Source organism: Lynx rufus, unplaced genomic scaffold (assembly GCF_022079265.1).
Source record: "Lynx rufus isolate CCGP_SWC_20201006 ecotype Redwood Valley unplaced genomic scaffold, mLynRuf1.p SCAF_7, whole genome shotgun sequence".
Classification (NCBI taxonomy): domain Eukaryota; kingdom Metazoa; phylum Chordata; class Mammalia; order Carnivora; family Felidae; genus Lynx; species Lynx rufus.
In genome coordinates this window covers 127012602-127030760 of record NW_025814889.1, presented here as the reverse complement: position 1 = coordinate 127030760, position 18159 = coordinate 127012602, and the positions used below count along the sequence as shown (strand labels likewise).

General features: G+C 45.4%; 1 protein-coding gene across 1 annotated transcript in view; it reads right to left on the bottom strand.

The window, feature by feature from the left end:
- ABTB3 (ankyrin repeat and BTB domain containing 3) overlaps positions 1 to 18159 on the bottom strand; it is a 315600-nt gene that overhangs the window by 120372 nt on the left and 177069 nt on the right. The window contains exon 2 of the mRNA XM_047066948.1: positions 12844 to 12993. Coding sequence (XP_046922904.1) covers positions 12844 to 12993 — 150 coding nt within the window. The remainder of the gene's footprint in view (positions 1 to 12843; positions 12994 to 18159) is intronic.

Sequence of the window (18159 nt, the reverse complement as noted above, 5' to 3'; positions counted from 1 at the left end):
TGGAGAACCAGTGCTCAAAGTTAGGTAGGAGGCAGGGGAAGGGATTCAAATCCCAGCTCTGCCACTCCTCTGTGTACAGCCCAGCAAGTTGCTTAACCTCTCTGGTGGGAAGTGATACGCCCCCATCAGGTGGTTGTGAGGGTCACACGCAGAATGAGGAAATGCCTGGCACACTGTTGGCACCAAATAAACAGCTCTCTTAGGCTCACTGCTCTTCCTTCTCTCTGGATGGCGAGACCGGGAAGGTGTGTGCCTGGGACATGCAGGGACAGTCCAGCCCATGCCCTGACCCAGTGCCTGACTTGCAGCTTCATGCTGGGGTTGACATCATTAGGAATCAATGCTACAAAGCTGCTCACCCCAGGCATGTGTTTGGGGTGCAGTTAGGTCCTTAACTGCTTCTTCTTCCCTCTTCTCTCTACCCTTTCATCTTTTAGAAACACGCTCCTCGGGAGGGAGGGAAAAAGGAAGCCAGGAGCCTGCTTCTAGGCTGGTCATGTCAGTCTGTCTCGTAAGGGGCGGCTCTAAGCACTGGCAATGTAAGAGCCCAGTCGGCCAATGCTGAGCAGGAGTCTGAAAGAAAACAACAGATTGGCAGGTCCAGGGTGGGATTGGGCACAATGACAATGTGTTGACTTTTCTGATGAGGAGGATGATATGAGGTAGATGGAGGTGGCAGCAGAAGTGGGAACCACGATACATTGAGAACCTGCTACCAGGCCACTTATACACTTTCCAGTTTAATTATATAAGAACCATATGGGATACACACCCACTTCAGAGATGGGAAAATCAAGGCAAGGGGCAATTGGCCCAGGTGTCACTCAGGAAGTAGCAGGCTGTGACTCCAACTAGGCCTCCAGGGCTCATGTTCTTTGTCACTACACCACAGTCCCTCCATAAAGGCACTTATCTAGAATCTACCTCAGGGCGTGGCCTTTGAAAAACTCTGGTGAAGTGTTTGAAGGCTAAATCCCAAGTCTCCCAAAACATATGCCATTGCGGAGTCCATGGGCCGGGGCTCAGGAGATTGGTCAGCCTCTGCTGACAGAGTAGACCTTCCAGCTGAGGGGTCTCAGAGTCCGACTGGTCTGCAGGAGGGTGTGGGGGCTGATGGGTCAATCCGCATAAATGACCCCGCAGCCTCTTGGAAGATAAATTGCCCTAAGGGAAGAGAGCCTGGAGGGGCACATAAGCAACCAGCAACGTATAGGCAGGAAGCTGGTTATGGAACCAACAGAAGCCTGGTCTTTCAGATCAGAATTCCAGCCCAGGCGATGGCAGAGCTGAAAGAGCTTTTCTTGGAAAGCTGTGAAAGTGGGTAGAAGCCAAGCAGCTGGGCTCTGGGGCCAGAAGATGAGGCTCTGATGGGCAATAGCAGACAGACATTTGGTGCTCCTGTGGGCATGACACTTCTGATAGTTTTATACACATGATACCCTTTAGGTGCCACACAACCCAATGAGGTAGGTCCTGATAGCGTATCTATTTTACAATTGAGGAAGCTGAGTCCAGGGAAATCATTTGGCTAAGTCACACTGCTACTGAGTGCAAGAACTGAGCTTCAAACCACTGTGATTTGGGCCTCTTAGCCACTATATCACACTGCCTCCATGATGGTAGGAGAGAAGGGGTCTTCATTCACTGGTAGCTCATCAGGAGCTCCAGAGATCATGGCTGACTTGGATACACCCAGAATTTTGGCAGAAAAGCTTAGCCCATGTTTAACTGGCATCTGTCAGTAACCATATCCTTGGTGGGCACAGAGTGAGGACAAGCACAGAGGCCATGGCAGACAGGGTCAATGGCCAGCAGCTTTGGAAAGTATTGCAGACTTCCCAGTTCTGCCCTTGGCTGTGATGTCAGGGTCCTTAAAGGTGGCCCTAGCTGTGGGCAGGGGCACAGTGTGAGGTTTCACACAGATTCATGGGAGGCCAAGATTTCAGAGTGAGCCACAGCAAGGCCAGAGGAAGGGATGGCTATATGTGAGATGCTACCTGGGGACTCTCAAAAACTGCTGGGTGATTCTGTTGCCTCTGGTGATGTGTCTAGTAAGAAGTTGTTATGGCCAAGGTCAAAGAGGCTGCTGCCTGTGTTCTCCTCTAGGACTTTGATGGCTTCCTGTCTCACATTTAGGCAGAGGAAAGGGAAACAAAGGCAAAAATGAACTATTGGGACCTCATCAAGATAAAAGTCTTCTGCATAGTGAAGGGAACAACAAAACTGAAAGGCAGCTTAAGAACGGGAGACGATATTTGCAAATGACATATCTGGTAAAGGGTTAGGATCCAAAATCTATAAAGAACTTATCAAACTCAACACCCCAAAAAACAAAGAATCCAGTGAAGAAATGGGGAAAAGACATGAATAGACAACGTTTTCAAAGAAGACATCCAGATGGCTAACAGACACATGAAAAGATGCTAAGCATCACTCAACATCAGGGAAATACAAATAAAAACCATGAAGAGATACCACCTCACACCAGTCAGAATGGCTAAAATTAACAACACAAGAAACGAGTGTTGGTGAGGATGTGGAGAAAGGGGAACCCTCTTGCACTGTTGATGGGAATGCAAACTGGTGCAGCCACTCTGGAAAACAGTATGGAAGTTCCTCAAAAAGCTAAAAATAGAACTATCTTATGACACAGCAATTGCACTATTAGGTATTTACCCAAAGGATGTAAAAATACAGATTCGAAGGGGCACATGCACCCCAATGCTTATAGAAACACTATCAACAATAGCCAAACTATGGAGAGAGCCCAAATGTCCATAGACTGATGAATGGATAAAGAAGACTGTGGTATGTATATACACTGGAGTATAACCCAGCCATCAAAAAGAATGAAATCCTGCCATTTGTAACAACATGGATGGAGCTAGAGTCTAAGCAAAATATGTCTGTTAGAGAAAGACAAATACCATATGATTTCCCTCATATGTGGAATTTAAGAAACAAAACAGATGAACATATGGAAAGGGGTAAAAAAGAGAGAGGGAAACAAACCACAAGAGACTCTTAATGATACAGAACAAACTGAGGGTTGATGGAGGGAGGTGGGTGGGATATGGGCTAGATGAGTGATGGGTATTAAGAAGGGCACTTGTTGTGAGGAGCACTGGGTGTTGTATGTAAGTGATGAACCACTGAATTCTACTTCTGAAACCGATATTATACTGTATGTTAACTAACTAAAATTTAAATAAAAAGTTTTAAAAAACCCACAAAAACCTATTGGGTGAACTTTTCAGAGATGCTGGATTTCCAGTGAGTTTGCACTTAAGAGGCAGGGTCTGAGGGCCCCCTCACTCCCAGGGGGGGTGCAGGTGGAAGGACTTGGGCTCCCCAATAACTGACTCAGCACATCAGTCACAGTCCTTCAGGAGGAAAGCTGAGCTGCAAACAACCGGGGGGGGTGGGGGAGAAATGAAGGGAGAAAGGCCCCCATTAGGAAAATCTGAGGAGCATTTCTGTTTCTAAATCGTAGGATGCATGGTAACCTCTGGAAGGAGAACAGTAAACTGCTGGGTGCTTGGCCAAAGAACCAAAGACCCAGAGACTCTGAGAGTTGGGTGTGGCCTCCAAGCTGATCCTGGGTGTCCTCCTGGGTGTCATCTCTGTAGCATCCAGCGTGGGAAATGTCACTGTCACTATTGTTACGAACAGTAGTAACAGGTGCCATTCACTGAGCACCTACATTGGGCCAGGGACAGTGAGTAAGCACCTCACAGGCACTGTTTCTAATCTTCATGTGCTCTGCAAAGCATGTGTTATATTAGACCAGTTTTACAGCACTAATCTGCAGCTGGGGGGATTTTGCCTCCCAGAGGACACTTGTCAAAGTTTGGAGACATTTTTGGTTGTCATACCCAAGGGCCTGACACTTGGTATCCTATGGATAGAGATCAGGGATGCTGCTAAACATCCTACAATGGACAGGACAGTCCCCACAACAAAGAACTTAGCTCCAAATGTCAATAATGCCAAGGTTCAGAAATCTTATTTTACACATAAGGAAACTGAGGCAGAGACAAGAGTCCAATCTGGGTCTATCTGACTCTAATGCCTGTGCCCTCACCCTACATCCTACTCTTCTTCCAGAGACGGCCCAATGCAGCTGTGGTCAGCTCCAAGTCCATACCGAGGCAATCCGGTTAATGAATGCTCCATGCCCTGATTGAGTAATTCCATTTCTGGGAATCCTTCCCAGTGTTAGAACCCAAAATGCAGCAAATCTTTATGCACAAGGATTTTCACCCAACCTTCTTTATGGGATCCAAAATTTGACAAAGAAATGTATGTTTAAAAATAGCAGCATGGTTAAATAAGCTCTGGTACATCCATGTGATGAAATAATAAATGGATGCAGTCATTAAAAATGTTTACACAGAACTGAAATAACACAAAAAAAATACTCCTGTTAAGTAAAGTTGAAAAACAAATGAAATTCACAATCGCATACTGTGAGACCAGGATTATGTTATTTATTTATATTTTATTTATCATTATTATTATTATTTTTTAAATTTATTGTCAAGTTAGCTAATATACAGTGTATACAGTGTGCTCTTGGTTTTGGGGGTAGATTCCCGTGATCGCTGACATACATCACCCAGTGTTCATCCCAACAAGTGCCCTCCTGAATGCCCATCACCCATTTTCCCCGCCCTCCATCAACCCTCAGTTTGTTCTCCGCATTCACAAGTCTCTTATGGTTTGCCTCCCTCTCTGGTTGAAACTATTTTTTCCCCTTCCATTCCCCCATGGATTATGTTATTTAAAAACTCTGCACTGAGTAAACATCAAAAGAAAAAAAACCCAACACTCCAAACAACCTCCAAAATATTGACCAAAGATTTCTCTGTCTAGTGGGATTGTGGGTGGCATTCCCTTCCGACTTGTCTATAGTTTCTGAATTTTGAGTTACGGCATGCATGACTTGGCATTATCAGGATAATAAGCTTACCAAGGTGATATGTTTTCTTTCGTATACCTTCCATCTACGTCAGGCTGGAGTATCATCTTTCCATACATCTTTCTCAAAAGCTCTCATGAAAAGTTCAGAACAAGAAAACTCACAAGGGAATGAAGAAGAGAAGGTCCATGATTTGGACCCCTGTACCACCCTTCTAGTTCCCCAAGATGCTGGGGCACCTCTGACCTTGGTTGGACTAACCGTCTCCTCTGAGCATCATTTAGCTAGCCCTGCACTTCCAGGTTCCTTGTTTTTGCTCCTCTTTTCTCACCTTGGAGTGCCCTTTCCCTCATTCTCTCAACTACTGAAGACCTTTAAGCTGTGACCAAGTATTACTTCTTCCATGCAGCTCTCCAGGATGCACCCAGTCAGAATCCCCCCTGTGTACCCACAATACCTGCTAATAAAGTCTAACATGTTACTTGTTTCTGTCATGTTTCATGGTTAATTGTTTGCACGGTATGCTTTCCCTACTGAGCCTCAAGAGCAGAGACTGTGCTTCATTCATTGTCCTGTTCCTGGAGGGGCAGGATGTGTGGTGGCTAAAAACATGCTGTCTGGACTCAGACTGCCTGAGTCTGAGCCTCCAATGTGCCACTAACTAGTTGCATGACTTTGGGTGAGTTATTTAACCTCTCTGTAAATGGGGATTTTTATAAACTAATGGATTTATTGGGTGGATAAAAATAGTACCTACCTTATAATATTAAATGAAGTAGTGCATATAAATCACTTAAAACACTTGAAGTCTAGCATATCCTAAGTGCTTAATAAATATTCAGCACTATTTCTTTTTTCTTATCACCATCACCATCGCCATCATCATCATATCACCATCACCACCATCATCGCCACCATTACCATCACCCTTACTACCATCATCTTCATCACCACCATCACTTCCATCATTAATGTCATCATCATCATCATCACCATCACCACACCATAACACCACCATTACCATCATCATCGCCACCATCACCACCATAATCACCACTACCATCACCATCATCACCACCACATCATCACCACCACCATCACCACCACCACCATCATCACCACCATAATCACCACTACCATCACCATCATTACCACCACCATCATCACCACCACCACCATCATCGCCACCACCATCATCACCATCACCACCACCACCATCATCACCACCACCATCATCACCATTACCATCATCATTGTCACCATCATCACCATAATCACAACCACCATCATCACCACCACCATCATCACCACCACCATCATCATCGCCACCATCACCACCATAATCACAACCACCATCATCACCATTACCATCATCGCCATCATCACCACCACCATCACTTCCATCATTATCGTCATCATTATCATCACCATCACATCATCAGCCTAGTTCCTGACTGGAGGCCCTAAGGTCATCTCTGAGGAGGTCTGGCCACGGGAGATGGAATTGGCACAAGTATTCTGCAATCGCTAGCCCCATCTCAACCACTACCCTACACGTATGTAGAGCACATATCTGCTGCTTCACCTGTCAGCTTCAGGAACTGAAAATAACAAACACACTTGTCACTAGCTGCTCTAAGTTTGGGCAGCTGCAGTTGGTTCCAGAAACCTTATAGAATTCACTTATAACCAGGTTTCTCAAATGTCAGCCATGGGGGAACACCATCAGGACTTCTCTCATATCTGTGGGCTGCAGGTACAATTTATCTACTTAATGTTTTTCTTTAAATTAGCTCATTCTTTCACTCATTGTAAAAGGAAGCTTCATATCAGTGCCATAAATGGAAAACCAATATTTTTCTAGTGCTCATGAAAAATTCATAGCAATTAAAAATAAAAAGTGTTTTGTGTATCACCTATGATCATCTCCTGTCCCACCCTTGGGAAATGCTGCTGCAACCTGCCAGACTCAGGTTATCAGAGAAGCTCCCACTAGCCATCCCCCTGCATGCCAGATGTGATCTCCCAGGACAAAGGGCTATACATTCCAATGGCAGGCTTCTTTTGAACAGAAGACAGCAATGGAGACAGCAACTTCACCTTCTTCCTTCCGCTCTGTCTCATCCACACTCAGCTGCCACTTACTACAGTATGTTTTCAAAACATCCTATAACCCTGGGAGAGAAAGTATCGTCACCCTTTTTCCATAGATGATAAAACCAGAGATCAGAGTGACCAAGTCACTTGCCTTATGTTACACAGCATGGAGGAGAAAACAAAGGCATTCTCCAGCATCATAAACTGCTGTTTAACCTGCCTCACCAAAACCCCTTCCCTTGAAAATGAAAGAATGAAAAGACCACGTGTAATCCAAGTCATTAGATGCAACAGAAGACTGAACTCTGGATTCAGCAGGAAACTTACCATTCATTCACTCATTCATTCCATCAAATATTTAGTGAGTCCTACTGTGTGCCAGGCATCGTTCCAGTCCCTAAGGATATAGTGATATTAAAACAAAAATCTCTCAGCTGTCATGGGTTTACAGTTTTAGTGGCGTGGACAGAAAATACATAAATAAACATACAGTATGTCAGGTGGTAATAAATGCCATGAAGAAAATTGAAGCGGGAAGAGTGTATACAGAGCAGTCGGGGAGGGGGAGGCGGGTGGTCACAGGAGGACCTCTCTGAGGAAGTGACATTTGAGCAGAGGCCTGAATAAAGTGACAGAGGAGCTTTGTGAATATCAGGGGAAGAGCTTTACAGGCTGAAGGGGCAGCAGTGCAAAGGCCCTGTGGTGGAGTGGAGTATTTGAGAAATACCAAGAGGCCACTGGCCACTTTGCTACCTGAAAGGGTCACAGGTGCACCCCAGGGGCTAGAGGCAGCACGACTCTCTGAAAAGAGCCCAGCTACATTCCAAACAAGGAGAGAAACCCTCTTGTCCAAGCAAAAAGGACTGAGCTTTTTTTTCTTTCTAGTGATACTGAGGAGAGATAACCCAGAAACTCTTTTTACTCACTGTTGTAAATTAATGGCCCCATTTTGACTGCCTCATTGAGTGGAAGCGACAAGTTCACAGTTTAGTGTGAAGAGACAATAAAAAGAGGCATTTTACAATGAGGCTCTCATTTTCTCCCCTTTAAACCACAGAAAGCAAACACTGTAATTAATGACTGTCCAATGGGGTTTCATTGAGAGCTTGTGGCTAAGGCTGGGACATCAGGCAGAAGAAATGAGGTAAGACCTCAGAGGACACAAATGTGGCATTGAATGGAGCCAAATGCAGAGTCAAGCTGATTCAAAAGTAAGAAGATCCAGGACTTCTGCTTTTCCCATGGCCTTACTAGGAGAGACCGGATGGACCCAATTCCCTCAGATCTGCTCACTGGTTCAGGGAAGGAGTGCCTGAAGGAACTGCCCACCAGTCTCTAGGTCAACTGTGATGTTCAGTGCATCACCGTGTAAATTTTCTAGGGCTCAAGGTTAAAAAAAAAATCCCAGCCTGTGTTAGTTTGGGGGTCTCTTAGCATCCTAATTTAGCTTTGTGCTCAAATATTTTAGACACACGTAGGTTTAGTTCCAGGTCTCTGAGATCAAAATCCAGTTCCATAGAATATTTAATATTCGAGTGGACCTTCATCAGGAGTTCCCCTCATTTTCTCCAGATCTTTTTCTCACAGACTCATTCGCTGTGTGCCATCCCGTTATTCACTGACATGCGACAGCGATTTCCCACACTAGGAGTGATGTGTTAGGTGTTCGTGATGTGAAGCTGAATTGGAACACAGTGAATCAAGGCAGAGAAAGAAAAAACTGGGTTTGAATTATCACTGCCACTTACCAGCTATGTGGCCTTGGGCAAGACACATATCCTTCCAAGTCTCAGTTTCTTATCTGTGAAATGGGAATACCTTTAATCTATTTCAGACACTTGGCACACGGTAGGTGCTCCAGAAAGAGTGGACGTATTTTTGCCCCAAGCCATAATAGGCTGGACAAAGATAAGTGCTCTGGACATCCTGATTGACCAAGTTCTGAATTTTAATGTGATGCTCTGAAGCTACAGGCAGGGTCTGAAGCTATAGGGGGAAGTCTCAGCCCGCAGGGTGGTCCCCATCTGGATAGAATCCTTTGTGACTTTTTGCACCTCCGATTATGCTTAGAGGAGAGCATCCACGATGCATCCTACAGAGCAAATGGCAGATCCTCAGAGCTGGAACACAGCCCTCACTGCACCTGTAACATGTAGAAACATCCAACGGGCTTCTCCCAGAGGGAGGGCAGTCTAGAGGCGAGGCGGAAAAGCTCAGTCCCAAGCCCTCCAGCTCATGGGTATGGTTGATCTTAGACAAGTTGCTCATTCTCCTCTTGCCTCCATTCCTGCCAGTGTGGACAACAGTCATTACACTGGAAATAACTCATGTGGATTTATCATAGTTCCCTGGTTCAGTAACATCAGCTGCTGCTATTATTATTACTGACTACTGAGAAGGCCATGGGTAGGGGCTCTGCCCTTGACCCTGGGCAGCCTGATTCCAGAAGAGCAGGGATGTCTGGGAACGAACTCACTGCATCTCGCCCTTGCAGAAAAACAGTAGTTTCTACAATCCACACTGGTAGAGTAATCTCTGAATATGAAGAACGGCTCTCTATGTACACAGAGACAGCAAGGCTTGTATTGATTCAGACCACAGAGCAAGCCACTCTAAATTACAGTCAGATCAGAAAAGAAGGCAATTTTATTACCTCCAGTCGCTGAGGTGGCTTATCAATGTGTTTCTGCACACACGTTCTGTGGGGCTGACTTAATGAATGTACAAAACCCCTTTGTAATTAGCAGCACCCCATTTGTATGCCAACAACTCGTATGTGAAAGTCAACATTCAACGAGAACGACAGCGTCTAGCTTACAGAGCAAATTGTCCTTAAAAACAGTTCATGCGGCCAGCCGCTCCTGTAGGCTGCCTGCTTTGGTGAAGTACAGATTTATTTAGCAAATCCTTTCTTAGAAGAGTGCCAGAAGTCGGTAGGGCCCCAGCCCAGGAACCAGACTCCAAGAGGGATCCTTAACGTATCCCAGGAGAAACCTTTGGGATGCCAGTGCAGAGTCAGTGAGGGAGCTCTTCCCAGGTTATGTCCACACAGACACCACCCCACTCTGGGGGCTGTTTGGACCCGCTGCAACCAAATCTCTGGGGAGCCGTTAAAATGCAGACACTTTCTTATACCTTTCCAATTATTGAAGATTTCAAAATATCATTTGCACACATCACTGCTTCAAAATAATGGAGTCATCAAAACTGTTGTTAGATCCTGTTACATAATGTGCTAATAAAAGTGTAGAATGACTACATCGCAATTTTGATTAAAAAGATTTAGGAGCTGAATTTTATTTATTCATTTTTAATGTTTATTATTTTGAGAAGAGAGACAGAGCACGAGCAGGGGAGGGGCAGAGAGAGAGAGAGGTAGACACAGAATCCGGAGCAGGCTCCAGGCTCTGAGCTGTCAGCACAGAGCCTGATGTGGGGATTGAACTCACGAGCTGTGAGATCACGACCTGAGCTGAAGTCGGCTGCTTAACCGACTGAGCCACTCAGGCACCCCTCAGTAGCTGAATTTTAATATAATCAGCCTCCTTTGTAAATGTGTCCACTTATTTCATGCATTTAAAAATATTACTCTGAGGCAGGGTCCACAGGCTTCACCAGACTGTCAAAAGGGTCCGGGGCACCCAGAAGTTTAAGAACAATAGCCAACTGGTAGCTGGAGACCCTGTGACTGGTGGCATCTTGTGACTTCTGGGTCTGATAAGAATCAAGCACAATTTCCAAATTCAGGTGCAAGGAAATCAGCTCCCTAATGACCACAGGGCTCACAACGGCTTCAATCAGCTACGACTTCTCTTTCTGGAGGGGCAAGCTATGTGCCTGTCCTGTGTATACAAGAATTCCTTTGGGAAGAGGTGCAAGTTGCCTTCTGGACCCTGAATCTTTCATGGTTCAGAACTGTCTAGAATTTCACACCAACTCATACTTCGACATAATCCAGCATTTCTGAGATCAATGCTCCGGTCCCATCAAGAACATAACAGTCAAGTAATTTGGCAATCAACGGAATCGTAAGTAAATACAGTTTTATTATTTTGTTCTGAATGGCCAGACTCAAAGAGCACAGCCCTGAATTAGAGGGTGCATAAACATGGCAAATCACTGCTCAAACTGGAGACACCCAACCTTCCTGACAATCCCTCCCTTCTCTCTGCCTTTCTGCTCCTCTCTCTCCCTCCCTCCCTCCCTCCCTCTCTTTCCCTCCCTCCCTCTCTCTTCCTCTCTTTCCCTCCATCCCTCCTCCTTCATATTTCTTGAAGGCGTACTATGTGCCGGGCAGTATTCTTGGCATTGGGATTACATCAGTGAACAAAATAAATATCTCAACTTACTCTCTGTAAGAATATATTCAGAGATAAATAATTTTAAAAAAGGAAATGAGTACAAATATAGAGTGTGGCTAGGTGGAGGGAGAAGGCAATGATTGCTAATGGTTATCAAGTTTCTTGTTGGGGTGATAAACACTGGTATTCTAAAACTGATTGTAGTGATGGTTGGTATACCTTAGTGAGTAATTAAAACCCACTGAATTGCACACTTTGAAGAGGCAAACTTATCTCAGTGAAACTTTTGTTAAAAAACAAAAAATACAGGAGGATAAGGGTCTTCAGGGTATCATAATTTTGTGTGAGACTTGAAGGTAATGAGGGAGTCAGCCATATGGCTATCTGGTGGGGGAGTGGTCGAGGAAGAGGGAATAGTAAGTGCAAAGGTCCTGAGGCATGCCTGCTATATTCACGGGAAAACAAGGGGCCAGGATGGCTGGAGTGGGCCTTGGGGGAGAGTGGATGAATAGAAGGGATATGTGGGGTGGCTCGGAAGCAATTGTAAGGGCTTACTTTAACTTTTCCTATGGGTCTGATGGAAAGTCAGTGGAAGATTCTGAACAGGAAAGATGTGATCTGACATATGCTTTGTATAAACATTTTTTAAATTTCTTTTTTTAATGCTTATTTATCTTTGAGAGAGAGAGAGAGTGTGTATGTGTGTGGTGGGGGGGCAGAGAGAGAGAGGGAGACAGAGGATCTGAAGAGGGCTCTGCACTGACAGCAGACAGCCTGATGCAAGGCTCAAACTAGTGAACCGCGAGATCATGACCTAAGCCGAAGTCAGCTGCTTATGCGACTGAGTCACCCAGGCGTCCCCCTGGACGTACACTTTAAATGGATCTCACTGGAAATCGACAGTGACCAGCCACCCTTTATAGACCATTTACTGTGTGCCAGCCACCATGGCAAACCCTCTCTATGGACATTAGCTCATTGAATCATCACAACTATACTATACTTTAAGTTAGGTACTATTTTTTCTTTATTTTACTTTTTATTAAAAATTTTTCTAAGTTTATTTACTTTTGAGAGGGAGAGCACCAACAGGGGAGGGGCAGAGAGAGACGGAGAGGTGGAGGGGGTGGGGAGAGAGAGAGAGAGACAGAGAGAGAATCCTAAGCAGGCTCCGGGCTGTCAGTGCAGAACCTGATGTGGGGCTCAAACTCACAAACTGAGATCATAACCTGAGCCGAAATCAAGAGTCAGACACTTAACCGACTGAGACAGCCAGGCACCCCTATTTTCTTTATTTTATAGAAAAGGAAACTGAGGCTCAGAAAACTTACGACAGTGACAAAGCCAGGAAATTTACCAGGCCTGTCTGACTCGAGCCCTTGCCTTCCCCACGGCTATCATGGCACCGTTTTGTGCACACAGCATGTGCTCAATAAAAGGTGTCACCTGGTTGGTTACAAAGCACTGTCCTGAGGGCAGTGGCACGTTGGGCACGGAGAGAGCCAGAGAACGGCATCCACTTACTCAGCTCTGCGATGCTGCCCACACGGGTGGCCAGCAAGGACTGCTCGATGGTCCTCAACTCCGACTGGCTGAACATGGGCATTTCCCCCGGCTTGTTCGTCCGCTGAGGGTCTCTGTGAAGGTTCAGGCTGTCTGGCAGGCACAGCACCCCTGCAGTGGGTGGGGAGAGAGAACGAAAGAAAACAGGCCGTTATTTTTCAGTTAAGCAGAGGAGGGGCGCGAAAGCCTTGCACAAGCTCAAACCACACCAGAGTTGGTACTGCAAAGCCAACACGGGGACCAGGGCTCTGAACTCCTTTTAGAAGTGATGACTAGTTATTTTAAAAGATTTCCTGAGAATCCTGACCTGCTGATTTTAACAAACGTGTGGGTATTCATCTGCGTGCACACATTGCTAGGGGACACAAAACAGAACACTCTTTCCCCCTCCAGCCTGGCTTCTATCCACTCAGAGATGCCTTTTGAGAAGCCAGCAGTCACTGTCCCATTCTCCCTCCCAGAGGCAGCTGCCATCCCTGAGCATCCCTGAGCAGCCTCCTGGCAGTCGCTATTTGCCCAGAAAACTTAACTCTGGGTGGTTGGGCTGTTATTTGCTAGACAAAACTCTGGCTTTCTCTGTGGAGTTACATGTCAGGAGGTAGGAGAGTCCCCATGGACATTTATAACTTTATGGTGAAAACCTATGGGAAATCCCTGGAATCGAATAATTTCTTCCCTTCTTTTCCATTCCATGAGCATTTAGCAAGAACTTGAGAACTTAATTCGGTTTCTTATTTAGAAATATTCACTTCTCCCTACACCACCCAAAAGTTCCTATGCAAAGCATGCTTTCTTGCTCCTTGACTTTGGGCTTGACGAACTGACTTACTTTGGCAGAAAGTATATGAAGGGACATGATGGAACCGAAGGCCTGAAAGTGCTTGTATGGCCAAACTTGCTCTCTTGTACCTCCGCCATCATCGTGAGTGGAACATTCCCTTGCTAGTCTGCTAATCGAAGGGGGGTGAGAAGACACATGGAACAGATCTAGTACCTCCCTGTAGCTTCGAGCTCCTCCACAAAAACAAACATGTATTTGGTATGCCTTTGAGGTAGAGTGGGGTTTTTTTACTCAGCATTGCTTTGGTGATAACTAACAGATACAACTACCAAGTGCAGATCATTGAGGACACAATGGGCAAGGCAGGCAGGTATTGTGCTGTGCTAGGGATTGAGGATTCGGTGATGGATAGAATACACACACTCTCTGTTCTCGGTGGGCTCATAGTCTAAGCGAAGGAGAAGACCGTTAACACACATAACCATGAAGCTGTATAGTACATGCTCCACTGTAGGAGAACAGGAGGAATGAAGGGGTGTCTTAGCAGGGATCTGAACAATGAGGAGTTGTCAATAAATAGGAAGCATTTATTGAGTGCCTACTCTACTCCCAACCCCGTTAGAGGGTTGCATTTTGGAGCTACAAAAGCAGCAGAAGACATATTTGAATAGTGCATAAACTAACCAAGGAGACAAGACTGCCAATGGGAAAATAACATGGGAACGATACAAGTGATAATATACAGGTGCTGAGGGACTTAAGCCAACTGGTAGGGGGAGTGGAGACAGAATGCAGAGGTCACCAGTTCAAGCCCACTGCTTAGCCTGCTTGAACTACAAAGGCTCAGCAAACAAAGACTCCTGCTTTGCAGATGGGCAGGTGTGAGGAGGTACCAGTCACACACCAGTTCCGACCCGTGTTGCCCAATTAGTGACTCTAGACACACTGAGCCAGTCACTTGTTCCTGGGTGTTTCCCATTCACACCTAACAGGATGACACAGCGGAGAAGGCCATGCCAGTAGGTGATTTTTGGATGAATCCCGAAGAAGTAGATGAACAATGAAAATAAACGGTCACTGGTAATATTCTTACAATCAGGAAACTGATCAAATAAGTGTCTTTCTAAAATTTTTCTCTGATATTTTTCAGACATTTGATTGTGACTCAGGATAAAAAAACCTTTTACATCACAGCCCAGTGTATATATACACACACACACACACACGCACACCCCATACATACTTTGCATGTTTTCCATGAAAAAAAACCCAAAAAACCTCATGATCCTTACTACGTAGGACGCACTGTCATTTTTTCCCTTTTCACTTCTCTTCTATCTTATTAATAAAAATGCTGGTCTGCAGCCCCCAAAATGATCTCATGACCCGCTAATGGGCCATGATGAGCAGTTTGGAAAACACCGTGGACTGTCGTAGGACACAACTCGGCATTAAGTGGATAATACAGATTCACTGGGCACTCTTTAGTCCTGTGCGGGGCTCCATGTGGGATGGAGACGTGATGGAGAGCTGATCCCTGCAGTTCAGAAACTCTCAGCCTTGTAGGGAAGATAAGACCTTCACGGAGATGCCCAACATCCAAGGCGGGCCTCCTGCCTGTCTCCCTTCCCTCAATAGATGAGTCATCTTCCTGTTCACCCCAGGCTGGGATGCCCTGAGTCATCCTTGCTTCTTCCTGCTTGCTCACCTGCTGAGACATTTGGTCAGAGGCCAAGTTGAGTAGCCGTTGCCATGGCAATGAATGTTGGTCCAATCCCTCATCGGATGTCCCCAGTGTCCCTGACTCTTATTCAGAACACTACTACCTGTGGAGAGCTCACTGCAGATGATCATGACCTAGTGTGGTAAGTAGCTCAAGGTTCCAGGGGATGAGGTGGTGGTCAGAGGGCTTCACAACAAAGGTGACCCATCTCCACAAGTGAGCCCTGAGTGTCGGGGAGGACAAAAGTTTCCTAATTTATAGTACAAGTGACACTTACATGCACTCAGAGGATTGCTTTCTTGGAATCTGCATTATAGGCAGCAAGTTCTCATTTCAAACATCCATGTGAAACATTGCTTCACACACTGCTTGAGGTATAAGCAACTGGGGTGGTCTGGAACCCAGAGAACTTCAGTCCTGGCTCTGCCACTACCTATCGGTGTTTAACTTTGGCCAGGTCACAAAGCCTCTCTGGACCTCAGTTTCCTCTTCTGCGACGCAGAGGTCATAATGATGGCCTTGTCTCCCTCAAGGGGCTGCTGTGGGCAAGCAATGAAATGGGATAATGTGTATTAAAGCATTTTGCATGTGCTGAGCAAAGAATAGGGGGTCAACATATGTTAACTGTGATGAAAATCACAGTTAATGTGTATAAACCCAGCTTTGGACTACTTTAGGCTTTATAATAAGAATAAATAATTTCCCTTGGAAGTTTTCCTCCTTTTTTTAAAGAGGGTTGTCAAATTTACATGTGAAAATAGAATTATTCAAAGAAGCTTTGGAACCTAGATTACTAAGATTTAATAAATCTATAATGATCTATTACGCAAAGATCATACACCAGGGTTTTCTTTCTTTCGGAGGACTCTGGGATATATACATAAACTGGAATTATTTGTTTTTTGTATAAAAATGAACTGGGTCAATAGGAAGGTCCTAGCATGTTATTTTAGTGTTATTTTAGTTAGTACAGGCCAGAGCTTTGGACTACTCATCAATTTCCATTACTGGAGCCAAGGATAGCCACAGCCTGGTGCTTGAGACTCAAGTTCAAAGACAGGGGAACCAACATTCAAACATGACTTCTCTGGATCTGGAGGGAATAACCTCCTTGGGGAGCAGGTGATCATCAGCTATGGTCAACAATGAGTGTGAAGGGGTCATGGTCTCCCTGAAATTCTCTTACCTTGGGGTGGGTTGTACATTTGTCTAAGGGGAGAAGTTCGTTCACTTTCTCAAAGGGGTCTGTGGGTCCTAAAAGATGATGGCCTTTGAATGTCCATCCTCCCAGCTACAACCAGGTGTCTCTGCTTTGGGACTGGCTGTAGGTGGGGTGCCGTGGTCTGGCACAACCATGAGCTCCAATCCCACAGCAGCCTCTGTGCAACCTGGACAAAGAACTTCCCAGGTCCCCAGATTCCATGTCTGCAAAGAGGGGTTAAAATATCTCCTTCATTGGTTTATTGCAGTGATTACACAAGATAATACGTATCCTTAAAGCCTCTGGCCTATAGTAAGCTCCTGCTAAATACCCTGTTCCCACAAATGTGCAGTTTTGTTTATTTAATGTCTGGATTCAAACAGTCTTGAGGATCATCTTTCCAAAATCTTGTGGGACTGGAGACAGACAACCTTTTGGTTAGGTTGCTTAGAACATAAAATATGAGAACTCCTCCTCTGGGCCAACCACATGGGCATTCTGTCTCCGATGGGGACAATCAGGGCTGCATTTCTGCCTCCCTACGTGCCTACCTTCCTACATGCATAGGAAAGCCCCTCAGCAAATATAAAGTCCCCTCCCCCCATCCCTTCTCTCGTCTCAGCTCTTCTCCAAGTTCCATTCTATTATTGGATCTGGATGCCATTTACCCACCAAGAGAAAACCAAATAAGACAGCCACCAGCCCTCAGCCATTCTCCCCTCAATGACGATGGTGACGACAGTGATGGAGGAGTTCAAGGAGATTATGCACGTCTTGGCACTCAGTACACAGGCTTGGGTTCTGCTTTGTCTGTCTGGCTGCAAGAGGAGAGAACAAACTCTCCAAGCCTCGCCTGCCAAGCTAGACCTTGTTTGCTGCTCAGTTATACCCAGAATTTAAAGTGGAGGGTCCTGGCACCAGGACCAGCTTTAAGAAACAGGAAGGAAGCAGCTGGCGTTCAGCAGACCAACCCTTGAACGGGTACCAGTGAGACCTGGCCAGGTTCAGATTTCTGTGGTGCCCAACCCCAGCTGTGTGGCACAGGGCTTGCGACTTGGCTCTTCTGAGCTTCTGTTTCTTCCTCTGTAAGCAGTCTGATGCTATCTACTGCCTAGCATGGCTGGGAGGCCATAATGGGATAATATATATGGACAACCTGGCACAGAAAAGGGGGTCGATGAATGTTTGCTAATAATCCAAGTGAAGTTCTTCGAAGCTAAAGATTTAGGAATTCAATAACATGATGCCAGAAGGCTTTCTTTTACCGTTAAACTTATTAAGGAGCAAGATAGGAAGTTATCAGATTTTTAAAAATATTTGCACAACTGGCTTGAAAACCCCTTTTTCCTTTAAGATACTTGGCAGTGGGAAACAAACTCAGGGCTGGCTTGGCGAACCAATTCATGTGTGACAGGCATGCCATACTCCAATTAGAATAAACCCAGACCATGGTTCATTTTTCCTTCATAATGAATTACATTCAAAGGGAAAATTCTTAGGACTTCTGAAGTCAAACCATCAAAAGAAATGCGAGGTAGAAAACACAAAGATGGAGAATTTTCAGAAACGGGT